The sequence below is a fragment of the Muscardinus avellanarius genome (assembly GCF_963383645.1).
Source record: "Muscardinus avellanarius genome assembly, chromosome: 1".
Lineage (NCBI taxonomy): Eukaryota > Metazoa > Chordata > Mammalia > Rodentia > Gliridae > Muscardinus > Muscardinus avellanarius.
In genome coordinates, this window is record NC_137786.1 from 222,649,285 (window position 1) to 222,670,861 (window position 21,577).

The 21,577-nt window shown below is 36.3% G+C and overlaps 1 protein-coding gene across 1 annotated transcript; it reads left to right on the forward strand.

Annotated features, from left to right (window-relative positions):
- Positions 1 to 13,885: 13,885 nt before the first annotated feature.
- On the forward strand, positions 13,886 to 14,821 carry LOC308259882 (olfactory receptor 5J3-like; the record flags this gene model as incomplete). Its single annotated transcript, XM_080691193.1, has 1 exon — positions 13,886 to 14,821. The coding sequence occupies one exon, from the start codon at positions 13,886 to 13,888 to the stop codon at positions 14,819 to 14,821; it is 936 nt and encodes a 311-aa protein (XP_080547319.1).
- Between the last annotated feature and the right edge of the window lie 6,756 nt (positions 14,822 to 21,577).

Sequence of the window (21,577 nt, forward strand, 5' to 3'; positions counted from 1 at the left end):
TGTGTGAATGATCATAGGATTTTCTGAAAAGAAAAAAAAACATGTAATATACATTTACTAAAGACATGTTTATTTTAAATTTCCAAAATGTTAGCCTATGATAGGTAAACTATAGAATATGGTACGTCATTAAAATTTTTATGACTTATGTGGTACAGAATTATCAGAAGCAGTATTGTTAACATATGAGGGCATTGCATTTTTAGTGTGAAAGGAATGCCAACTTCATGAATTTCTGAGTGTGTAGAAATATTCCTAGCCTTTAATCCCTAGATATCAGTGGCCTCCTCTATGACAATCAAAATGTACCCAAACCTGGCCAAATATCCCTTTCTAGGAAAACTTTCCCCTTGCTCTCGACCACTTATCCAGCTTAAACCTATTTCTTTACTCACAGGGAAAATGAAAGTCATAAGGTTGAGAGCATTGTCTTAATACAATTCAGAATAATAAGTTGGTAAGAGAATCTCAAATGAGATTCTCTATGTGTTGCTCTGCATTTTTACCTTGATATTCACTTATTTCTTATATTTTCTTTGATCATATGAATCAATACAGAAAATTAAATGATAATTTTAAAAATATATGCACAAAATTAAAAATAACATATATGTTTTATAAACTAGGCCAGAGAAGAGATGAAATTAGGACCAAGTATGATATGTGCATTAATTATATATTATATTTATTTTTATTGTGGATCACAAGAAAGTAATGTAATATATAAATTTAAAATCCAAAACCTAATATTCCATCTGGAATAATATCTGTATATTAATTTGTATTTCTCATTCAGACAAGAAAAAAAGGTAATGTAATGAGTGTATATTTTTATCAACCTTACATTTTCTTTAACCTTACATCCAGTATTGAAGGTGATTATTGGCAAATAAGTTTTTAAAAAATTGAAAAACATCAATATTTCTGGAGATATTGGTCAAAAAACAATGTCATGTTATGATATCATATCCATGATATGGTCAAAACAAAATATCATGGTATGATATATTTATGATATCAAACATATCGTGGATATGATAATATTTATTTTCAAAAGAATACTATAATAAATTTATTATCACAAATAATTCACTACTCAGAAATAAATAAAAAGTACTTTTTAAACACTGTCAAGAGACAATGTTTGTTACTTTGATATTATAGAGTTTGGGAATGAATAGTGATTAAAAAATTTATGACTTTTCTTAGCTGCAAACACTAAGGATGGCAGTGAAAATTTGCCATACTTTATAACTAACACATTGGTATTAGTTATAATTAACTAGTATTTATCCTGTTGCCTCTTTACACAAATTTAATCATTATGGCATACAAAAATAAATAGTTTTACTATAACAAAAGCAATGTATAAAAATGCTCAACATCATTAGCAATTAGAGAGTTGCAAATCAAAATATCCTGAGATTTTACCTAACTCCAACTAGAATGGCAATCATTCAAAACACAAACAACAAATGCTGATGAGGATGTGAACAAGTGGAAACTCTAATACATTGTTGGTGGGATTGCAAATTAATGCAAACACTTTGGATCAGGCTTTTTATTTTATGAAGAAAGTGCATATATGAAATCAATATCAAGTGTTCTGTCTTGTCATTTATTCCATTTTGAAGTAATTCTCAGTCATCTGATTGTAATCACCTTTGTTACTGAGAAGCAGGATATGACTTTAATACATACTAGGGAATCAGCAGTCATTCCTTTGGCTGATCAGAGGAATGGACCTAATTTCTCATACAGCTTGACTTAGAGGCTAAAAATCAAACCTTGCATTTGAAACCACTCAAGGAGAGCTATTCCTGGCATTACCATCATTCACCAGCACAACACATCTCTGATAAGAACAAGGGCTGGAGTCGAGGCCTGTAGTTATAGGAATACCAAACATCACAGCATGTGTCCTGAGCTGCCACTTCAGCATCTGCTCTGTTTATATATATAGTGCTCTGCTCCAAAACATAGTGGCTGAGTACAACAGTAAACCTTCATTAAATTCATCAATCTGTCATTTGGACAGAATTTTTTAAGGGTGGAGTCTCCCTGATCCCCAGACTCTAGTATATCATTTGCTATCACTAAAAGAGTGGATATAGAATTGCTGCAGTTTAGCTGGGTATCTCTTTTGCATTTACATTTGGTGCTTCCAAGTGTTCTCTAACAAAATGAGTCCCTGGGGGTGTGTCGTTGGGAATCATCTATGATTCCTCCTCCCCTTGCTTGCTCTCTAATTTCTGGATTCCATGATGTGAGGAACACAACCCATGTGCTATATGTTATCTCTGCTTCCTGCCTCCAGGCCCTGAGATCTATGGTCCCCAGCCTCAAAAGGACTGAATATAAAACGGTAAGAAAATAAATCTTTCTTTTAAGTTATGTGATTAATCTTTTAGATCATAGCTGTGAGAATGCTCATGAAAACAGTGTCCAACTACAAAATGTAGGTCACATTCACAGGTGGTGTACAGGTACAAATGAAGACTAGACTTCTTCCCTGGTTTCTTCACCTGCAGTTCTTCACCTCAGTATTTCCCCAGGATTCACTGTCATTAACATTGATGTGTGACTGGTTTTCTTAAATTTAGTAAAATTGTAACTTTCTACCATGGGCCTGAACTTCCCTTCACACTGGCAGAGGAGGTCCAGTATAATATCATAATGGCTTCCTATAACCCTGTGTGGGTCTTGTGACCTAGGAATCGTGGACATTTCCTGTGTCTCTCTAGGTTAAAATCCATCCATCTCAGGAGTGGGACACCAGATCTTAGCCTTCCAAGGTTTCTGTGGTTGTTCTGGGTAGTTTTCCACTGAAAAACATAGTTACTTTCTGTCCTGCCATCCCGGGACTCTGTAGGGCACAGTATACCACTGCAGGTGCCATCTTCTGGTGAGCGCACAGGCTTTTGGGTCTTTTACTCCATCCCTGATGCATGGTGCTTATCACTTAAGATATTGGAGTTCTGTTGCTGCTTACTTCTCTTCGAGTTCTTGGATTCTTGGTTTTCTTGACAGAATTTCTTGGGGCTATGGAGCCAGCAGTCATGGTTCAAGACAGAGGCCTGAGATGGCACCAGTCATCCATCAAGTCAGACACATACTTGGGTACTTTATATCAATCTCACATTCTGGCTATTGGATTTTATTCTTCTGTGGCTCCCTTTTTTGTGTTTTCATTCATATGTATCTTTGTTGCTTATTTTTTTTGTCAAGAAGCTGCCTTCTTGGTAGTTGATTTTTTTGTTTTGTTTTAGCTAATGAGATGTGCTGCCTCCCACAGTTGCCATCTTCTTTCTCTGTTCCTAGTTTTCTGAGGAATCTATACAGGTATTTCCATAGGGACTAAACTAGTTTTCACTCCCACCAAGAGTGTAAAAGAACTTTTATTTCCCCACATCCTCTCCAGCATTTGTTGTTATTTGACATCTTTATGCTTGCCACTCTGATTGGGGTTAGATGGAATTTCAGTGTAGTTTTGATTTGCATACACCTGATTGCTAATGATGTTAAACATTTTTTTTTTCATGCATCTATTGGCCATTTGTATCTATTCTTTTGTGAAGTGTCTGTTAAATTCAGTTGCCCATTTCTCAATTGGGTTGTTTGTTTTGCTAGTATAGAGTCTTTTGAGCTCTTTGTATATTTTGGATATTAGCCCTCTATCAGATTGGTAGCTGGTAAAGATCTTCTCCCATTCTGTAGGCTTTATCTTTATATTCTTGATGGTTTTGTTTGATGAGCAGAAACTTTTTGGTTTGATGACATACCACTTGTTAATTCTTGTTTTAATTTTCTGTTTTAGTTTTATCTTCAAGTCTCTGATCTGATTTTCTTCTTTGATCCATCTTGATTTGATTCCTGTGCATGGTGAGAGGTAAGGATTTAGTTCCATCTTTCTACAAATGGATAGCCAGTTTTCCCCATACCATTTGTTGAAAAGGCAGTCTTTTTCAATTGTATGAATTTGGGCTCTTTGCCAAAGTGTCACGACCCTAAGGCTCTGACCAGCAGAGCCTAGGGAAGAAACACACAAACGCCGACTTGCTGATGATGCTTCCTCTTTAATGCTTCCCTTTCAATGCACACAGCAGGCAAATATATATCAGTATTATAACCCCTCCCTCATCACTCCACCAACCCCAAGCTTCCCACAGCTAGGGCATGCACATTTCTAACCCTCTCATAGGCAGGCTGGTGGTAGCACGAGGCGCTGCGTCACTGATCATCCGTACGGCACCTGATAGGGCTCACTGCGCAGGCTCAGGGCACCGCCAGCCTCGTGAGCCTTGTGACTTGGCAACATGCCTAGGCGCCATCTTGAGCCACCGCCCCATCCCGGTCTAGCCGAGTGGGCCCCCACACCAAAGATCTATTGACTAAGTGTCTGGGTTTGTTTCTTTATCTTCTATTTTGTTCTATTGTCCTGTGTGCCTGTTTTGTGCCAGTACCATTCTATTTTAACTACTATTACTCTGAAGTATAATTTGAAGTTAGGGATTGTTGTTGCCTCCTGCATGGTTCTTATTGCTGAGAATTGCATTGGATATTCTGGGTCTTTTCTTTCTCCATATAAAATTCATGACTGATTTTTCGAGGTCTATGAAGAATATCATTGGTGTTTTGATAGGAATTGCATCGAATCTGTAGATTTTGAATATAGGAACATAATAAGAGGTTTATATAATGAAGTAGAACTTGACTAATAGCTATTACAAGAGGATTAATGAATCTTTATCATACTGAGTGGGAATAGAGACAAATAGTAGCATCTACTAGGCAAAGGTATTTTATTAGAGAATATTACATATATTTAAAGAGTGTGATACAAATAATTACTCTAAGTTTATCAATTTTCAGCCTTCAATTGAGTAGCAAAGCATTAATAAAATTACAAAAACATTTCTCATTATATTAAAATTACAAGTAAGAAATAGGTATTCTAAGGTATCATAAATCATTGAAAAACCATATGGAGCCCTTCTTTCCTTCCTTCCTATCTTTGTTGTTTGATTGGATTTCATGAAGGAATTAGTGGTGATGTCATTTTTAATCCAATATTATCTGAGTTCCATGAAAGAAATTTTAAGCATTTATTTAGCTATAAATTACCAATATATTATACTTCAAATATTATATATAACATATTATATATAGTATATATATTTGGAAAATTACTGTGTAAATTGGATTTTTTTTTTGGAATATGAAATGATTAGTACTCAATGTCTTTAATGTGAGTTAGTGTCATGATTGTCTTTGGCTACAGAAAACACCATGAATTTCTAATGTTTTATTTATTTAATTCAATGGGCAATATTTTACCACCATAATGAACACTACAATCAACTTTTTCCTATGGCATACTTTAAATTTTAAAATATGTTTTGCCGGGCGTGGTGGTGCATGCTTGTAATCCCAGCATTCGGGAGGATGAGACCAGAGGATTGCAGTTCACGAACAGCCTCAGCTACTTTGTGAGGCCATCTGCAACTCAGTGAGACCCGGTTTCAAAATAAAGAATAAAATGTGTTTTAAATTATATAAGTAGTAAATCACAATAATCACTTTAGTAAGGGCCCCTGAAATTTTACTTCCAACATATAAATAATATTTGAATTCCTTAATATTTTAAATTGAATTTATAGATTTATTTTTTTCATCTTGTCGATTAGGTATCTTTTTGAAAAGAAAATCCACACAAGTATATAAGCAGCTTATCTTTATTTAATACAGTAAAGGATATGTATGGTAAATTACAAATTATTGTGATTAATAGTTTTAAAATTTACTTAAATTTTCTTTCATTGAAACAAAACAGTTCTACATCCATTTCTAATTTACATATTTGAAATTGGCTTTGTAAGTGTGATCAGTCTGATGATCTGTCAAACAGGAGGGATTGCGGGTCTAAATGAGTGATGGGTGCATGCATGCCTCTACCATTTTGTACTTTATTAAGATGTATAACTATAATGAACCAATTAAAAAAATTTAAAAATTTTCTTAAACATGTCTTATGGGTTTATTAATTTCATCATTTCTATATAAGATTTTCTGGCATATCAGATTTTTTGTCACTGAAACTGATTTCTTGTTGAGTTATTCTGACAATGACTTCATAAAGTATCAAATAATTGATTTTTAGCATGAGTCATTGGATGACTTATTTCCTATTTTCTTTCCTTTCTTTGACTCTGAAATGCTATTCTCCTTTTGACCCTAACTTCATTCATTCATTCATTCATTCATTCTTTCGTTCTTTCTTTCTTTAAATTTTTATTGGTGCATTGTAATTATACATCTTAATGGGATAAAAGATGGTAGCAAACTTTAAAAATTTTTTAACATAGTAATAGCTTTCATTTGGTGTTTGACGTTATGTTGGGATATCAACCACTGTATTTTGTTATATATTTTTTAAATTTTGTGCAATATTTGAATTGACATGAGACTTCATCACTTTGTTTTTCTGCATATGATATCTAAGACATTATAATGAATTAATAGCAGAAATTAAAGTTACTTTCTATTCTCTCCCAAATACTCAAATAAAAGTTCTATATAAATTTTTAGTTTTTATTCTTTTTATTTTATTTGATTGGCTCACTATGGTCTCACATAATAATGTGGATCATGTTGACAATGGTATATATTCACACAGTACTTGATGCCCCCCCTTCTACCACCTTTTCATTTTTCCATCCTTCCAATACCGAGTGTACAGGTTAACAATGTTATATTCACATGTATACACATATTCGAATGTAGCTTCTCCATTAATTAACCTCAGCCTTCTTCCTCCCCTTCTCCTCCTTTCTGGCTATGCTGAGGTTTCCCATCTATTACCTGGAGTCCTTCTGTTATTCCCAATTCTCCCTGGTTTGAGCATATTAGAGAAAACTTTTGTCTCTTCTCTTTCTTTGCTTGGCTAAAACAAATGATGGTGAGGATGTGGGATTAGAACTCTTACACTGTTGATGGGATTAAAAGCTTTCAGCAGCTATGGAGATCAGTATTGAGATTCCTTAGAAAACTAGGAATAAATCTACCACATGATCTGGCTGTGGCACTCCTGGGTATCTTTCCAAAGGGGTTGAAATCAGAAAATTACAGGAACATATGCATACCCATGTTCATAGCAGCACAATTTGTAATAGCCAAAATATGGAACCAACCGAGGTCTCCAGCACCAGAGGAATGGATTGCAAAATTATGGGAAATTCATATAATGAAATTGTACTCAGCAACAAAGAAGAACAAAATCATGTCATTCGCAAGAAGATGGAAAGACGTGAAGAACGTTATGTTAAGTGGTGGTACTGGGGTTCCTGGAAGCCCTTCTACCTCCGGGCTACACTACCAGACCTATTTTTACATTTTATTTTATTTGGAAACAGGGTCTCCTAAACCAGTGCGTGCCGCTGGCTTCGAACCTGCGCGATCCTCCTGTTTCTGCCTCCCAAGCGCGGGGATTACAAGCGTGCGCCACCACGCCTGGCTTATATTTTTAAAAGGAGCTATACACACACTTGTGTTGAAAGCTAATAAACCTAAGTCAAATGTATGCACAATATCCCTGCTGTATTATCAATTTACTACTACATGTATAATGGAAGTTATAAAATCATCATAAGTCATACTCTGTAGATCTATGGTGCATACTGACTTGTTAGAAGAAAAGCATATATTTTAAATACAAATTATCCAGATGGAGGCTCTGCAATTAACTTAATTCATTTTGTCTCTTGTATATGCATTTTGTCATAAAACTTTAATTCACTGAGTTATGTTTAAAGTTTTAGAGTATTGATACATTAATTTGTATCAATTTTATAATGAAATGAGCATTTCTCAGTGCTCCCATTTTATAGGATAATAAAGAGTTTCAGCTATTTCATCATTAGAACTTTTGAACATTTATCTCAGTAGTATGTAGTAGATACAGAAAACCCTATTTTCAATTTCCCCAATTGCATTTGTCATCTGTATTGTAAGATTATTAGAATATATTTGACTTTTAAAGGATATATGTTTTTAACTGTATTGCTAACAAAGGATGCATATTTCAGATTTTATCACTATAAATGCAACGACATGATCGGTTAAATTAAGAGGATGTACAGCTTTTTGTTTAGATTTTATCTCCAGAGACCAGAAGGAGACTAATGATTCAACCTGTGGACAACTGAGATTCATGAGGAGCTATCGCTGCTTTCCCAGAAGAACGGAACCGAACATAAAACATCATCAGTCCCAACAATAAATCTTTTCAGCAGAATGAAAGCCTGGTTGTCTCCAGTAGATGTTCCGCTGTTTGAAACTTTGCTGAGTTTTAAGTATTCTTAGGAAATGGTAATACAGGTTTGTTGTACCTTTCTGATACTTTCTTTTATCACCCCATAATAAAAAGTACTGTTACCAAAAGCTAATGCCAGATATTAACATCTTTCCCAAACAGAAAATATTTTCCTGACCTGTGATTTGTCATTCAGTGGTCTTCTCCTTTTGTGATAAAGGACAACAGTTATATAATATCTGTATTTTCTTCTATGTGACTAAGTTTATATGTGTTTATGTTATTTAATACTTAGTTCACATAGTACTTTAATATTACTTGCACACTTACTGAAAAATTTTCAAAATAAACATCAGAACTGTGATGTATTATAGCTATAATACAATGAAAATATTATTGTTCTGATTTAATATAATAATGGTATCTAAAAGTCTTTTAGGCCTAATCTTATTTTAAGATTGCCTCAAAAGTACTTTAAAATTTGTTTTTAAAATTTTCCTTTAAATTTATATGTTTCTAAAAAAATTGGCTCATGAGAATAGTCACTCTTTTCAGAGCTAAGATCTGTTTTTGCTACAAAAAACAACTACTCTTCAGACCAGTACTTTAATAGATCTGAAAAAAAAACAAACCTTATTCATAATATTGTGTATTGTTTAAAATTAGACTATATAAACTACTTTTGTGTCTTTCAGTATGCTAGGATAGTGGATTCTTAAGAATTTATATACGAATATTTTTGGGTTTTATGTTTCTTGCATATTATTTAATGTTTTGCCTCTTTTTTACTACAATGTTAAACATAAACTATTGAATGTGTGCTGTGTTATTTGTAAGTGCACATATGTATACACTTATAAATTCATATAATTATGAAGCTTTATAATGTTTTATGTTAAATTTAATCTGATATATTGTTTTATATAATATTTTAGTAACATGAACAACACATTAATGATAAACATATACATTTCTATATTATTAAATATATTTGTATTAAATAATTTATAATAAACTCATAAATAATATGTCTGCATAATAAGGTGGGTGGGCACAATCACATGAGATGATATAAGCGTTACCTGTGTTTTGGTTAACCACTGTAGCAGTACTCTGTAGATATTATTACTTATATAAAAATTAAATCTTCCAATAGGCTTTTGGCTAGGTTCCATTTCTTTAATATAATAAATTATTTGAACTTTGTTATTTATCATATTAATATTCCTAGCTCTAACCGTATGCTTGATCATGGATAATTATATATTTTGAAATTATGAAAAAAATTACTGTTAAAAAATTAAAATTTTTATTTCATCATGAGAGTTTAAAGCATGGATCTGAAAATTGGAAACACTGCATTTAATTATAACTTTAGGTGCTAAAAATTTTATTTCCAATATTTATTTTCCTAAGATAATTCTCACAATAGGACTCCAGAGAATCTCCTTCTGGAAGACAACACTAAATAGCAGCAAAAACTCTGCATTTAGGATCAAAATGAATCTCTGTTCTAGTTATATTTCTAGTAGCACAGAAGAAAATCAAAACTTGACCTGTTAACACTTTTCTGGATTAAACTGTTTTCTACTTTTTTATCGATGAATAAAGCTAGGAATATTCTTCCTTTCCTCTTCCTTCCCATAATTCCTGATTTTTCTGTGTGTTGGTATTAAGACACATCCATTGGCATTATGAGTCAGGTCATTGTTAATGCACAATCTGTAAACCAATCCTTGTCAAGTTGGCAACTCTAATTTTCTATTTAAATGGTAAAAGAAATATTATACAAACTCTGATGTCTTGATTTCTTTTTCTGTTTATGGTAGACAGACACAATTCATCAACTGAGTACCAGAAATATGAAACTCAAGCTTCCTTTGTTGCATTATAATACAGTGATGTGGTATCCCTAGTACACTAAATATCCTTGCTGAGCAAACAAGGCCTTTTATTCCTATTTTTTCAATCTGATATTATTAATAGACAAAGTTATTTGCAAGTACATTATTTTCTGTTTTCCTTGGGTAGACCTGGACTCAGATTCACTGTTATTTCAGAGGCCAGTGATCTAAAGTATAGACAGGATATAATTTATTTTCCCAATTTTGGAAAGATGAGCCTATGCTGACAGAAGGAAAATGTTGGCTTTGATTGAATAATACCCACAACACTGCATTTCAGGGTTATTCAAATCATGACCCCAGTAAATGTCAAATGCCACATGTGCCCTTCTTAATATCTCTAACGCCTTATATGTTGTCTTACATTGAGTACATATTCTTTGCATGATAAATAGATTATATAATAATTTTGGTAATGAGAGGGGCATATGTTTCATAGAAAACATGACAAATTGAGCCAGGCATGGTGACACATGATTGTAAACCCAGGATTCACATTTGGGAGGCTGGGACAGGAGGATCGCAGTTCAGCTACTTAATGAGGCCCTTTGCAACTCAGTGAGAACTTGTTTCAAAATAAAGAATAAAAAGTAAGGTTGGGCGTGTAGCTCAGAGGTAGAATGTCCCTAGATTTCATCACCAGTCCCACAAATGGAAGAAAACATGAACAATTTATATTTACATTAGATAAAACTCAGAAGAAAAACATTAAAAAAAATTTGTTTTATGCAAAGCATCTTCTTTAATACAGGTATTTTAGTATAAAATTTAGTGAAATGCAACTAATTTATACTATGTTCATGAATAATATATGTTACTCTTTTTGTAGAGTTTTAATTAGATAAAATTAGAGGAGATTCCAGAAAATTTGTGCCTGCTTTATGAATATACAATAAAATAAATTCTATTATTTTGCCAAAGTAAAGTGCTATATTGCTTTTTAAATATGCTAATAAGAATATAACAAACAGCGCTCACATTAATCAGTACAGATAATATAAAGCTGGCAATTTAAACTCATTAATATTGTCTACAAATATTCACAAGGTTGGGAAAGCATAAAGAGAATGCTTTCTTTTTCTGGGTTTTACTGGGATATATTGTGTTGCTAATAGAGTCTAGAAACAGGGGAAAATCTGTCATGATATCTATCAGAAAATTAGAAGTAAAAAATCTTTTCATAAAGTTTACCACTGATTATATATTCTAATAGATCATCCCAGAATTTGTATCATTTTGTGTTGAATCTTGCTATCAAATACCAAATGCAAACTGAATTTACGTATTCCCAATGCAGCATATCTAAAAAAATTCTTGATTTTTTCAAACATATTTCTCATGCCTTCTACATTTCAGAAATCATCCACGGAATTCAATAAACACACACATGTGTTCATGCACAGACACACAAAACTAAAAGTAAGCTTTTAACTTCAATTCTCAATTTTCTTAATTCTCACTCTTGGTCATTTTTGCTACTAAAACTTGGAGGTAAAATATTGTCATCTCTCTCAAAGATTATTGAAACAGCCTCCTAATGCCTTTCTTACTTCTACTCTGGACTTCCTGAAATCTACTCTCAAAGCAAGTGCTAGAGTAAGCCTGTACTATAGCTGAGACTCTGTGACCCCAGGCAAAGCTGCTCCCAGATCACTGAGAGCTTACAAATCCTTACAAAGTACTACCAATATAGTCTATTTTATTCCTCATGAGTCACTCTCCCTCTTCTTTTTGGTCTAATCAATTGATGAAATCCTCCTATTCTACAAAATTACACCTCAGGATTTTGAATTTGTTGTACTCTTTGCCTGAAAACAATATTTCTTTAGCTATCTGCATGCCTGATTAGATGAATTCCTTTGTGTTTATGTTCAGATGTCACAGTATGTAGAGTCCTTTGAACAACATACATATATCAGACTGAAGGAGCATCCCCAATGATATTCAAGTCCTTGTCCTTAGTATCTGCAAATACAACTTTATACAGAAAAAGGGATTTGTCAGGTGTGAATCATTCCAAGATAGGGAGATGACCTTGGGTTATCCTATAGATAGTAACTTTAATTGAGAGTGTAAAAGGAAGCAAAGGAAGACTTACTGTAGAAGAAAAGGCAGTTCCATTACTTAGGAAAGCACTCTGTTGCTGTCTTTGAAGATAAAAGTAAGGGAGTCATTATCTAAAGAATGCATACTGGAAGGAGTGTAGCGACACATAGATTTCAATATACTGAAACTCATTTCCTACTTGTGACCTCCCTGCTGTTGGAGGATAGTGCCAGAGAATGGTGAGGTGGCTGTTGCAAGTTTCTAATTCTAGCACTCCAAATGCTGAGACTGGAGGATTAGAAGTTCAAGGCCAGCCTCAATAAGTTAATGAGGCCCTCCTCAATTTAGTAAGGCAGACTCTGCTTCAATATAAAAAAATAAAACAGAGTTGAGATAGAGCTCAAAGGTAAAACACTCCTGGATTCAACCCACAATACCATAAATGAAAAATAAAGCCACTGATTCTGTGGTAAATTTCTGTAACAGCAAATTAATTGACTTTATGATAGTGTCTTCATTTTTTTTTGTACACCCTCCATTACTTTTACTTGTACTGATTGTGACAACTGATTATACTTATATGGGTATTCTTTATTTCTTTTATAAAATGTGAACTTCTTGAAGGAAAGACATTTTTCTTTTTCACTGCTCTACCTCTAGAAAATATAATATTTCTGGGCTCTGAATATTAGGTCATATTTATCAAATACATACAATTCAATATACATAAATTAATTTGCTCATATTTTACCACAAATACTATTGAAGCAGTAATATATCACATATAGAATCTTGTAAAACTAAGTGGCAGCCTATTTTTTAGAAAATAAAACATATCTGGTATTTTGTATAGTTTGGGTGCCTTATGTAATACTGTGCCTCTCCAGGACAGATTTTCAAGTTTATTGTTTTAATGCTGATAAAGGCAAATATGCAAAAGCAAACAACACGAATATATGAAGGGAAGGGCTAGCAAGTTAAAATAATGTTATTTATGTTTTATAAGACTTAATATTAAATATTAAATAAAAAGCTCATCTACTTTTTTCTTCTGACTTAACTCTACTCAAGGTAACATTGATTTTCTTGAAGGTCATGAGGAGGTCTAAGGTTTGATATTGGAAAAGAAGGAGCTTTATGTGAAGAAAATAGTGGTTTGAGATAAAGGAAATAAAAAAAGAAAGGTTAGGAGCAGGATAATGGAAAATTTGATATTACTTGAGACTAGCCAGTTTGTAACACATGTAAGCAGAGGACTGGCACATGTCATACAATGAGCAAGAGATTTGGTACTAGGATCTGGATTTGAATTTTAGTTCTACACATATACTTTTGTGATATAAGAGAACTTTCTTGACCATCTTTTCATGCTATGCTAGTTGAGAACCAAATAATAAAATAATCAAAAATTCCAAAAATTTAGTCATGATATATGGATTGTTCAGTTCACAAAGAGTTGACTGCTAAACTTAATCTCTTTTCTTCATCTATCTACAGGGTGACCCTACATGCTATATGCAGTGATGCATATTGGATCATGAAAGAAATCATACATATATATATTTTTTTTTTCTGGGTGACATCATCTTTTTCTGCAACTAAGGAGCTATAGACAGTCGAATGCATGGGAGGCTGGAATCACACAGGTGTGAAGGAATTCCTTCTACTAGGATTAACTGAAAACCCTAATTTGCAAATCCCTCTATTTTTTATTTTCTTTTTTATTTATCTCATCACTCTGGTTGGTAATTGGGGGATGATTGCCTTGATCTGGTTAAATGTCCAACTTCATACTCCAATGTACTTCTTCCTTAGCAACCTCTCCTTTTGTGATATCTGCTATTCTACTGTCTTTGCTCCTAAGATGCTGGTCCATTTGCTATCAAAACATAAGTCCAGTTCATTTTCTGGCTGTGTTCTACAGAGTTTCTTTTTTGCAGTGTATGTAACCACAGAGGGCATACTCTTGTCCATGATGGCTTATGACCGCTATGTGGCAATAGCGAATCCCTTACTGTATACAGTCATTATGACCCAGGGCGTCTGCATTCAGATGGTTCTTGCCTCTTATTTGGGTGGGCTCATTAACTCCCTGACACACACAATAGGTTTGCTGAAACTTGACTTCTGTGGTCCTAACATCGTAAATCATTATTTCTGCGACATCCCTCCTCTGCTGAAGCTCTCTTGCTCCGATGCCCATACCAATGAAATGCTGCTCTTAATCTTCTCCGGGGTCATTGCAATGTTCACGTTCATGGTCATCATGGTCTCCTACGTCCGCATCCTCATTGCCATCCAGAGAATCCGCTCTGCTGAGGGGAGGTGGAAAGCCTTCTCCACTTGTGCCTCACACCTGACTGCTGTGACCTTATTTTATGGATCTGTGACCTTTAGTTACATCCAACCAAGCTCTCAGTATTCCCTAGAACAAGAGAAAATCTCTGCTGTGTTTTACACATTGGTGATCCCCATGCTAAATCCACTGATTTATAGTCTGAGAAATAAAGATGTGAAAGATGCAGCAAAAAGGTCAATTTGGAAGAGAAATCCTAGTTGACTCAAAACTTCCGTAGTTTTACTAACATAATATTAATCTGCAAAATAGATTCTTCAAAATTGTATCAGCAGACCAAATAATGGTAGGTCCCTTATGGATAAATCACTGTGAATCTCATTATCATGTATCAATAAGAACATAAAAGTAAAGTTGCATCAAAGATTGAATCACAAAAAAAATTATAATCAAGATAGTCTTATGCTACTTAAAACTAGTATGTTGGTTTGACCTGACAACCGAAAATCATGATTGACTTTCACCTTCATTGCTTTGATAGTTTTTTTTTTTTTTATTGGTGCATTGTACTCATATATCACATTGGAATACAAGACTTGAGAGGATATACAAGAACACATCATCCAATTATCCCTCATCCGATCCCCATCCATCCCCTCCCTCTCCTTTGAACCCATGCTTGATTGGTGATTATCCTTGATATATTTGTTTATGTACCTCATGAGTTTTAAAGAGGTTCCATCCTTCCCCATCCCATCCCCTCTGAGTGGTCACCTTAATTGCTTCTCAATAGGGCCCTTTTCACAACTCAACCTCTCCTGTTACACCTTTCCTCCTAGTTTTTGCTAACTAGGGGAAGTGTCTGTTTTTTATTTTCTGTGATATTTTTCTGTGCATGCCGCATTGCAAGTTCCAATCCAACTCTTTGATGGCCCCAGTAGTAGTGGCTTGGCCACCCAGAGGACTCTGATCTCGACCTCGCTGGCTCCAGGACTGGCCTTGCCTCATGGGAGGCCCCAATCCTGTCCTCACTGGCCCTCGCACTGAACTAACCCCTCAGTTGATTCCTATCCCGGCCTTGGAGGCTCCAGCACCAGCCTTGCCTCATGGAAGACTCCAATCCTGGCCTCACTGGCCCCAGCACCGGCCGAACCCCTCGGCAGGCTCCAATCCCTGCCTCAGAGGCCCCAGCACTGGACTAGCCTCATGGCAGGCTCTAATCCTTCCCTCGCTGGCCCCGGCACCGGCACCGGCCTAGCCCCTCAGCAGGCTCTGATCCTGGCCTCGGAGGCCCCAGCACTGGCCTTGCCTCACGGCAGGGTCGGATCCTGCCCTCGCTGGCCCCACCACTGGCCTAACCCCTCCGCAGGCTCTGATTCCAGCCTAGGAGGCCCCAGCACAAGCCTTTCCTCATGGCAGGCTCTGATCCCAGCCTCCCTGGCCCTGGCACCAACCTAACCCATCAGCAGGTTCCGATCCTGGCCTCGGAGACCCCAGCACCAGCCTTGCCTCACAGCAAGCTCCGATCTCGGCCTCGCTGGCCCCGGCACTGGCCTAACCCCTCGGCAGGCTCCGATCCCAGCCTCGGAGGGCTCAGTAGTGGCCTTGCCTCACAGCAGGCTCCAATCCTGGCCTCACTGGCCCTGGCACCGACCTAACCCCTCGGCAGGCTCCAATCCAGGCCTCGGAGGCCCCAGCACTAGCCTTGTGTCACAGCAGGCTCCGATCCCAGCCTCGCTGACCCTAGCACTGGCCTAACCCCTGGGAAGGCTCCTATCTTGGCCTCAGAGGCCCCGTACTGGCCTTGCCTCACAGAATGCTCCGATCCTGGCCTCGCTGGCCCCAGCACCAGCCTTTCCTCTTGGCAGGCTCCAATCCCGACCTCAGAGGCCCCAGCACCAGCCTTGCCTCATGGCAGGCTCCAATCTCAGCTTTGCTGTCCCTGTTACCAGCCTCCCACCTTGGCAGGCTCCGATCCAAGCACCCTCTTCACCCAGCAGGTTGTCCCATGTTCCTGAGGGTGTGTGGTGGTGGTATTCTGCCTCTGGGGTTATTTCTTCAAAATTTCCAGGTGTATTGGTTCAGATCTCTGCCTCCCCTGAGTACTTGCTGCTGCCATTCCCACTGCCTCCACTGTTTCAAATCTTTTCCAAGATATTTTCCCACACTGCATGTTGTCCAGTGTTCCTAAGCATGCGTGATGGTAGCATTCGACCTTTGGGGTAATTTCTTCAGAATATTGGGGTGGGTTGGATCAGATTTCTGCCTCTCCCAAATATAAGCCTCCACTGCCATCGTGTTCACCGCTGCCAACACCTCCTTCCTCCTAGGACTCTGCTACACTCTCTCCTTACAGGTGATGTCTAGGATTCTCAATGTTGTAGAGAAGAAGCAGTCCTCCTTCGCGGGGAATTTTTCAAAAAATTCCAGTTCAGTTGGATATATTTTGTCTGTATCTCCAGTATCCTGGCTGCCTCCACGACCATCTTGACCCCTCTCCAATATTTTTATTTTCTTTTTCTTTGCCTTTTTTTTTTAATAAGAGAAGACAGTATGTGTGGTTTGAGGAGGTTGTGGAATCTGGCACTCGGTAGCAATGAATTTTTTTCTTTACTCCCTTCCAAGAACGGAGTCCAACAGCCTCACCACGCAGAGCAGAATCTGCAGTCCTAAGCGCACCATGGCCTGGCCCAGCACAGCAGTGCTGGATTCCTCTGTAACTTTCAGCTGAGCCTCCTGTTTTGTACTGGGCATCCTGGAACTAAGGCTCGGCCTCCTGCCCAGCACCATGCCTTCCCAGAGGTAGGCTGGGCCACCCGGTCCTTCTGGGGGGTGCCAGCAGGCCCCAGGTGCGCCCCCCTCCTGGGGCCAGGGCCTCGTGGCCCAGGCCTCCGGGGCTTTAGGGGAATGCCGGTGGCAGGACCTCGTGCACACGCACCCCCCAAGTGGGGCCGGGGCCTCATGGCCCCGGTTTGATAGTTTAAGAATTTCATTTTTACAGAAGCTGAAAAATTCTCACTTCTAAAAAATTTGTATGTCAGCATCTGAAATGCCTTGATGTTTCAGAGAAAAATTAAAATGTTTCCTTGGCACAAATGTCTTAGATCATACTACTATTTTTGTTCTAGAAACATCAGTGTTCAAGAAAAAGTAAATATTTCCTTTTTTATATTAAATTTTACTAACTATAAAAACTCATAATTTTTAATTTTTGTAGTTAATATTTTTGGTAACTTTCTGTGCCAGTTACTTTGTATGATGAAAGTCTAAAAAATTTTGACCTACAGAACCAATGAACTTAGACAAACTAGGAATGGAATTATCTGATAAATGGAGACAACTATTTAAAGAAAAGAAATTATGTACTCACAAAGATTTTGAAAGCAGTAGAAAATTTGGAGAGCTAGTTCTATAAGGCCATATTATCAAGTTCCTTAAATGCTGGCATAACATGTTTTAAGACTTTCACTGGCTAATAAATAGAGCCCTAAAATGAAATAAAATGCTATGCTTTAAGACATTTTCCATGATACCATTGTTATCCACATATCAGAAAGTAGAACAGTAAAAATTTAAGAAGAAATGACTCTGAACTTGTTGGAAATTAAAATTACTCTGAGACACATAAGAGATTTTGCAGGTGAACAATAGAGGAAAATGATATACTTAAATATTTTGTGAAAAGCATATACAAGACTTGAGAAATGATAAGATTTGCAGGTCTTGATTCTGTTATTAGAGACAATGGTTTTTAAAAGTTTAAAATTTTTGGTCACTGCAATAATAAAATTTTCTAGAGATAAAACTGAGATATAAAAATGTAAAGTCATTAGAATTTCTAAAATATGAGGTCTTTGGGAAAAGAATATAGCCAAGAACAAACAAAGCCCAAAAGGTGGTAAATATTTTGTTTTATTTAAAAATAAGAAGCAGCTACACTGCTTGTTGCTACACTGGTGCAAACAAAAACAGTGGAGTTTTAAGCAGATGTGTAAATGGTAGTGGCGGCTTTGACAATACAAAACTGTAGCAAAGAGTATCATATTAAAGAAAAATATTTTTAAAAATGTGGATCAGATCACATGGGGTATAGTAAGTATATGTAGGGACCCTGGACCTGAATGAAGAGAAAAGAAAATTATTCGGTTTGCATCATGAAAAATCCATTCTGGCTTAATAATACATGGATAACAATGTGTTAACAATAATTGAATAATGGCTAGTTTAGAAGAATCCCTAGAAAAAGGCTAGAGAGTTTTTCATCTTATCATTTCATGCAGAACTATAAAAAAAAGCTTAGTAATAAAATTTATAATGAACACAAACATAGGATATACTTTGAGGATAAATCTGGCAAGATAAAGATTGAGGTTGAGAGACTAGTATAGCAAATGCAAAAATCACATTGCTCTCTAAAGGTACAGTCATGAGTGACCACCTAAGTATTCTTAGAACTTTTATTATTCTGGAGTTTCTTCTGTAGAACTGAGATAGTTCTAAATACAAAGTTAGAAACATGTGGAAAACAGTGCTTAGAAACTGCCAGGTACATTTTTACTTTTGTGTGTGGTCACTTTTAGGCAAAATAGCATTGTTTTCAAAAACAAGAGGAAAAGCAATAAAAGGTACAGAAATCATTTCTTGAAAAAGAGTGAATAGCTGTTAAAGAAAAAAGTCATAGAGAATTTAGAGAGGTATAACTGTGTAGAGAGGAGATAACATTTTATCGCACTGACTGCATAAACTGAATAAATGCTATTCATGGAGGTCTCTGCAGTTCAGAGGAGTCAGTTGGGCTTTGGGGAGATACTTAGTAGGGCTGAAACCCATATGGTTTAATTTTCTCTTTAAACATCAGCTAAAGCTGTCCCTAAAGGCCTGGAGACTAAATCAATAAAAAGACAGATATATAGAGAAATAAGTAGAGATAATAAATAAATAAATAAATAAATAAATAAATAAATAAATAAAAGATAAAATGATAGAAATAGATTTAGATAGATAATATTTATGACAAGAAGAAGAAGAAGAAGAAGAAGAAGAAGGAGGAGGAGGAGGAGGAGGAGGAGGAGGAGGAGGAGGAGGAGGAGGAGGAGGAGGAGGAGGAGGAGGAGGGAGGAGGAGGAGAAAGAGAGAAAGGGAGGGAGAAAAGGAGTAAGAAACAGAGGAAGGAAAGAAGGAGGAGGGAGGGAGAAAGGGAGAGAGGGAGAGAGGGAGAGGAAAACATTCAAGCGAACTTCAGAAAGTCAGAGAAGAGCTTTCGGTAGTGTTCCAAATAATGCAAATAACAAGAATTGTGACCCACTAAAAAGTTGAGCTACCAGTTCTGATCATTTGTCTTGTGGCTACACTGTTGCGAACAAAAACAGTGGAGTTTTAAGAAGATATGTAAATGGTGCTGATGGCTTTGACAATACAGGTGCTTACACATATAGCTGGCTCTTCCCATGAGGCTTCAGGGAGGGAGGAGTGTGAGATGCTTATTTCGGCCACAAAGTTGACTGAAATCTGCACTCCACCTGTGCCTAGATGACAAAGGTTTGCTGGAGAGAAGAGCCAGCAATAATTAAATAAGGTCTTCCCCTTCAAATAGTAGCCAGAGTTTTGTCCTGCTATAAGCCAGCTACAGAGGGTTGAAATTTTCTTTCAAAGACACAAAGATTGCTCAGAAGGCTCCAGACTGAACCCAGAATAGCCAAAGCAATTCTCAGCAATAAGAATCATGCAGGATGAATCCCAATTTCTGACTTCAAATAATACTACTGAGCTATAGTAATTAAAGCAGCATGGTACTGGCACAAAAAGGCACATAGACCAATGGAACAGAAGAGATATACAAAAACTAATCCACACATTTATAATTAATTGATCTTTGACAAAGGGGACAAATACATATGCTGGAGAAAATATAGCCTTTTCAACAAATGGTGCTGAGAGAACTGGCTATCTCTTTGTAAAAAAATGAAGCTAAGTCCTTACTTCTCAGCCTGCACAGAAATCAACTTGAGATTGATCAAAAACCTGGAAGTTAGACCAGAGGTTGAAGCCATTAGAGGAGAGCATAGGTTCAATACCTTAACATATAGGCACAGGTAGATATTTCCTAAAAAGGGCCACTAAAACTCAGAAAATTATACCAAAATTAATAAATGAGATGGCATCAAACTAAAAAGTTTCTGCTCATTAAGGAAAATCAAGAGTTTAAAGAGAGAGCATATAGAGTGGGTGAAGATCTTTACTTACTATTCTTATGACAAAGGACTAATGTCTAGAATATACAATAGCTTAAAATAGTTTACACTAAAAAAACCCACTCAAAAAATTGGCAACTGAATTGAATAGACACTTCACAAAAGAAGAGATACAAATGGACAATATATACATGAAAAATATTCAACATTTTAGCAATCAGGGTGATGCAAAACAAAACTACACTGAGACTCCATCTAACTCCAATCAGAATGGCAATTATAAAGAAGTCAAATAACAATAAATGTTGTGGAGTAAGCTGAGCATGGTGGTGCATACTTGTAATGCCAGTACTAGGGAGTCTGGGATATGAAAATATTGGGTTTATGGCCAACTCTAGCTACTTTGTGAGGCCCTGAGGAACTTAGTGGAACCCTGGTTCAAAAGAAAGAATAAAAAATTGGTCTGGGGATGTATCTCCTGAGTGGAATGCCCCTGGATTTAATTCCCAGTAACACACACACAAACACACACACACACACACACACACACACACACACGTTGGCAAGGATGGTGGGACTGCAAAATAGTTCAAGTAACTATGGAGGTCAGTTTGGAGATTCCTTAGAAAACATGGGATGTATCTATCATATTATCTGGGTATCTTTCAAAAAAAGTTAAAACCAGAGAATTACAGTAACATATGCATATCCATGTTCAAAGCAGACCAATTCACAATAGCCAAATTATTAAACCAACCTAGGTGTCCATCAACAGATGAATGGGTTACATAATTATGGGAAATAAACACAATGGAATTCTACCCAGGAT